At 40.8% G+C, this 5,954-nt stretch overlaps 1 protein-coding gene across 1 annotated transcript; it reads left to right on the top strand.

Annotated features, from left to right (window-relative positions):
- Positions 1-1,262: 1,262 nt before the first annotated feature.
- LOC311223700 (uncharacterized protein) lies at positions 1,263-5,136 on the top strand (the record flags this gene model as incomplete). The annotated part of the gene is made up of 1 exon (XM_084308472.1): positions 1,263-5,136. One exon carries the CDS (start codon positions 1,263-1,265, stop codon positions 3,321-3,323), a length of 2,061 nt encoding a protein of 686 aa, XP_084164598.1. The 3' UTR covers positions 3,324-5,136.
- Between the last annotated feature and the right edge of the window lie 818 nt (positions 5,137-5,954).

Below are 5,954 nucleotides of genomic sequence, written 5' to 3'. Positions count from 1 at the left end.
AAATGCCTTCGAAAGATCCATAAAGATGGCAGCACAGTGTTTATTTCTCATTTGAGACATTGTCCATTATCACAATTAAGGCGATAACAGTGCTGTGCATAGACCTGAACCCTTACTGATGTGGGCTCAGAACAGAGTATTTATTGAGAAATTCCTTGAGTTGACAATTTAAAAGAGACTCTGGGATTTGCGCTAAACAGGACTTGTGCAGCATATGGTCTGAGCACTCTGTCAAGATTAGTCCTCAAGGAAATGAACAGGCATCCCCTGTGTCACTCATATATTTATATCAGAAGTACCATAACACAAGTTGACTGTGATGGATTCTCATTTTTGAGAGGTGGGTGGAATTTATTTCTTCAATTCCAATTCAGTTTTGTTGTATGTAACTGCCAGGGAAGTAATTGGAGATATACAAAGATACGGTAAATGTTTTATTTTGTTGATTTGAATTAAATACAAAATGTATATGATATGATAATAATAAACAGTGTACTGTTTTATTTGTCTTAAAAAGTATTTGATGCCTTTTCTCTATTCAGTAGCTATGCTAAGCACTATTGGACTCTCCTTACCTGCCCCCACTGTCACAATCTATAGCTACAATTGATTGAATGTGTGAGAAAGTTATACATGTATGTTTAATTTACTGTCTATTGCTGCTGTGCTGTTCCTGTGCACTGTCCTGTGAATTGTCCTGTTGTCACTGTAGCATGTGCCACTGTTACACTTACTACTGTTGGTTATTGAATGTTACTGAATGTTATACTATTGGTTATTGAATGTTATTGAATGTTATACTATTGTTGGTTATGGAGTGTTATTGAATGTTGTACTATTGTTGGTTATTGAAGGTTATTGAATGTTGTACTATTGTTGGTTATTGAATGTTCCTGAGCAATCTTCAATAAGGCAAATGATTGTAGGCTACATTCTGATTCTGATCTTTTGAAACAAATGTAAGTGTTAGGAGTTAGGAGTTAGGTTCCCACTCCTCCCAGGCAGCGTGTCGAAGTGTCCTTGAGCAAGACACCAAACCGCGGCTAACTGCTCCCGATGAGCAGGTTGGCACCTTCACCACCGTCGGTGTGTGAATGAGTGAATGAGAATGTGTGAATGTGGATAAAAGCACTATATACTGTAAATGCAGTCCATTTACTATTTTCCATTTACATCATGATGACTAGGTAATGTTATCAAGAATATACATTTTTTTTGCGTTTGATAGTAATCAAAATGTGTCATCGTTTCGTATAGGCACCATGTGGAGGATACTTCTACTCACCGCGCTGTCACATCTGACGGGCTGCATGGCCTGCCCTAGCGGCTGCATGTGTGATCAAGGAGGCTCCGTGCTGTGCGTCGGCCCCGGCATCACAGACGTGCCCAAACCGATGCCCGTGAGAACATTCACCTTGCAGCTCAACGACACAAACATGCAGGTCATGAATGAGCAGAGCCTGGCGAACCTGGACCTCATGTTACGTTTCAGCCTCACCCACAGCCATCTACACACCATCCACCCCCAGGCGTTCCTCACCGCCCCGCAGCTCATGTCCGTCAAGCTGTCTTCCAACGATCTCTCCCACGTGCCCGCCCGGGCGCTCAGCCCCATGGCCGTTCTGGAGCAGCTCTATTTAGACGGGAACCAACTGGAGACTGTTGCTCAAGAGATGTTTGAGGGTCTAACTGGGCTGCTGGTTCTAGACCTCAACCGCAACCTGATCAGTAGCCTTGCCTCCGACGTTTTCAGCGGCCTGAAAAACCTCCTCTTTCTGAACCTTGGCAGGAACTCCTTGAGAGCTCTTCCTCCCACCATCTTTCACTCCTTGACTAGTCTTCGACAGCTAATGCTGTACAACAACCAGCTAGAGGTGTTAGAGGCTGGGGCCTTTGAGGGACTTGCTGACCTTCAGGAGCTCAAAATCCAACACAATCATCTTACAAGCCTTCCACCTGAGTTGTTTTGGTCCCTAGGAAACCTCAAGACCCTCACTCTGTCCTCCAACTGGCTCCAGGGTGTTCCAGAAAAGAGCTTCTATCACATGCCAAAACTGAATAAGCTAACCCTTTACAATAACCCTCTATTATCTCTGCCTGACGAACTGATGGGTCACATGCCTTACATGGAAGAGTTCTATCTCTTTGCCACCAACCTCACCACCGTTCCATGGAACTTGTTTGCTAACATGTCTGGAGTACAGAGGCTCAACCTCCACCTCAATGACAAACTAAGGGACCTGCCTTCAGATCTGTTCTGCTGCCTTCCTAACATTCAGAAGCTCTCTCTGAGGTCTAACGACCTCCGGAGCCTCCACCCAGACCTGTTCACCAGGCTGACCACCATGTCCATTCTGCTCCTGAATGACAACAAACTTCACGCCCTACCCGGAGACATCGTTAGAAACCTTCAGATGCTGTCTGTGATTGATCTGAAGGACAACAATCTCAAGGTTCTTCCAGGGGAAATATTCTCCACAAATGCAGGCTTGACGGTTCTTACTTTGAGTGGTAACCCGTGGGACTGTACATGCAGTATTAGAGATATTGCAGGATGGATCAGACGTAATGTAGGTGTGGTTCAGGATAGAGAGGACGTGATGTGTCACACTCCAAAGTACCAAATGCTCCGCACTCTTGATTCTCTGCATTATAAGGAGTTCGACATGTGTGATGCTACAACCGTCAGAAGTATGCAAACGACATACTTACCTACCAAATATAACCTCCACACGACCACTGAACTATCGCACCTATCAAATACATTTCCAACAACTGAACGCTTTTCAAGCACCAAACCAACAACATCAACCACCACCTCAGCAACTGCACCATCCACAACTTCAACCACCACCTCAGCAACTGCACCATCCACAACTTCAACCACCACCTCAGCAACTGCACCATCCACAACTTCAATGACCACCACCACTAAACAAACAACCCTACCAACATCACCAATCCCCATTACTTTGTCTCTGGAGGAATTGCTTTTTATTGCTGAGGATCGCCTTGTTCCACAGCGATCGCCTCCATTCTATGGCAAACTGGTGGTTGAGCAAGGGCCTGAGTTTGTACACCACAACCGATACGAAGGCTGGGTATACGTGTGGTATCTGCCTTCTAATCGATCCTTGACAGGGCTCCTCATGGCTTTTCACATCCTGCTGGTGGCCACAGGTGTGGGCCTCATCCTCGGCACTGTGTACGTCATGTGTCGCCTCAACCAGGCCATGAGAAAGCTAGGGGCTGAGTGTGCACACGCACAGAGGAAACGCAACATGACATCAGGCAGGACGCAGGAGAGTGCAGACACACTGTAAGGAAGCCAGGAAGTCACGATGGACTCTGCTCCTTTCTCCTGTCACAGATTTCACATCGTTTCACAGGTGTGTGAATTTCGTTCATGTGGTTCAACCGGTTTATTCAGGCGTTTTATCAGAGTTCATCATCGGATGTGTGATGTTAAGTTTCACAAAGCTCAGCCATGTAGTAAATGATAATAAAATATTTCCTAATGATTGTTTCACTCTAGTGGTGTAAATGTAACATGAGATCAATTATGTGTATTTTATTTTATAAACAATTCTAAAGCTGTAACACATTTATCCTAATATGCCTGTTGATTTCATTTAGTATGATTTTAAGAATTGTATAATGTATATGAGCACAACAGTGTAATGTTTATTTTTGAAAAACAATATTTTAAGCTTTTTCTCTATTCAGTAGCTAGGCTGAGCACTATTGGACTCTCCTTACCTGCCTCCACTGTCACAATCTATAGCTACAATTGATTGAATGTGTGAGAAAGTTATATGTTTAATTTATTGTTGCTGTGCTGTTCCTGTGCACTGAATTGTCCTGTTGTCACAGTGCCATGTAGAAGTAGAACGCTTTATTGTCATTGCACACTGTACATTGTACATTCTGATTCAAACACTGTAGTCAATAATAATAGAATATTTCCTAATGATTGTTTCCCTCTAGTGGTGTAAATGTAACATAATAATGTGTGTGATTATAAAATGAGGATTCTTTTTTTTTCTTATAAAGAAACATGGTTCATTGATTCTAAAGCTGGAGCACACTTATCCTGATATACCAGTGGAGCAACAACATGCTCCCTTTGATGAAAATGTGCAGAAAGTGAAGTCCTTTTGGTTTTTGAGATTATGTTGTATCAAGCAAGGTTTGTGCATTATGTAAATGGTAAATGGACAAGCATACTTCGACACGCTGCCTGGGAGGAGCGGGAATCAAACCGGGAAACTTTCGATTACCAGACGACTGCTCTACCTCCTCAGCCACTGTCGCCTCAGTCACTGTCTCCTAACTCCTAACTCCTGATGCTGTATATTCTCCTAACGCTGTATAGTCTCCTAACTCCTAACTCCTAACTCCTAATGCTCCTAATGCTTTTACTCAATAAGCAACTCAATTTAAACAGAACCAGTACAACCTGACATTAAGACTCATTCACTTCTTCAGGAGTGTGCTGCGCAGTGCAACACATCGTCATGAAGTGATTATGTATTCCTTTTATACTGTATCTTAACCAGCCATAGGAAATCATCGTAACGGTATCACAACATTATTTGGCTATTTTGAACTTACTAGCAGTGAAAATCACAATAACCTTATGATGATGAAAAATCACACATTTAGAAACAAAAACTGCCTAATCAGCTTTGATAAAGACTTTTTGAGGTATTTTCCTGTTTTTGGTCAGATTGCTTTCACAGATCCATGAAGGGTTCACTTGTAAGCGGACAGAGAGCACCTCAAACAGGTGGACCAGGGTGCACTTTTTTGTTTCAATGTTGCTCCAAAACATAAATGAATCAATTAACCATGTTTCTTTATAAAAAAAAAAAAAATCCTAATTTTATAATCACACACATTATTATGTTACATTTACACCACTAGAGGGAAACAACCCTAACCCTGATGAATTGAAAATGGGGGACCCTGATGTAAACAAGACGAAAGTCTTTATCTGGTCTGCATCCCCTTAACAATTGTGTGTATTAAGCTGTACTGTATTGTACCCATTCTGCAATCTGTTAATAAAGTTTTCAATCAATCAATTCAATCAATAGTTCAGAATGCCCCTTCCAATGATGATCTGGGTTTGACAGGGTGAGTATCTGGGTTTTACAGGGTGAATAAAAAGCCTGAGATCCAGTCCTGCCTGGTTATTGACAGTACACCAGAACACAACGCAGCTAAACCATCGGTTACAATGTAGCAGTACTGTCTATCTGTATGTCATATATGTTATGATGAATTGAAAATGGGGGACCCTGATGTAAACAAGACGAAAGTCTTTCTCTGGTCTGCATCCCCTTAACAATTGTGTGTATTGAGCTGTACTGTATTGTACCCATTCTGCAATCTGTTAATAAAGTTTTCAATCAATCAATCAATCAATCAATCAATCAATCAATCATGTTGATCGGTAGAATTCTTTTTTCAGCACAATCCATGCTGTTCCTCATACTAGCTCTGTAATAATAATAATAATAATAATAATAATAATAATAATAATAATAATAATAATAATAATAATAATAATAATAATAATAATAATAATAATAAAAGAAATATATATATATTTGATTTGTAGAGGCGCTTTATAATTGTGAAACGAATCTCAAAGCGCTACAGTGTAAAAGAACATAAAAACAACTAGCAAGAGAGTAAACAATTAATAAAAATAACATAAAATAAGCAAGACTAAAACTAAAGGAGTAAAAAGAACATGGAATGTGAAGGGCTAAAACTAGTAAAAGAGTAAAGGACATAAAATAAGAAGGACTAAAACTAGTAAAAGAGTAAAAGAACATAAAATGTGTGGAGCTAAAACTAGATACAAATCAACAAAAGGCTCTATTAAAAATATGTGTTTTGAGGCCCTTTTTAACAGCATCCACGGTCTGTGGTGCTCTCAGGTG

Source organism: Notolepis coatsorum (genome assembly GCF_963971535.1).
Source record: "Notolepis coatsorum genome assembly, chromosome: 2".
Taxonomy (NCBI): domain Eukaryota; kingdom Metazoa; phylum Chordata; class Actinopteri; order Aulopiformes; family Paralepididae; genus Notolepis; species Notolepis coatsorum.
Note: the sequence above shows the minus strand (reverse complement) of the source record. Positions and strands in the feature narration are given on the sequence as shown.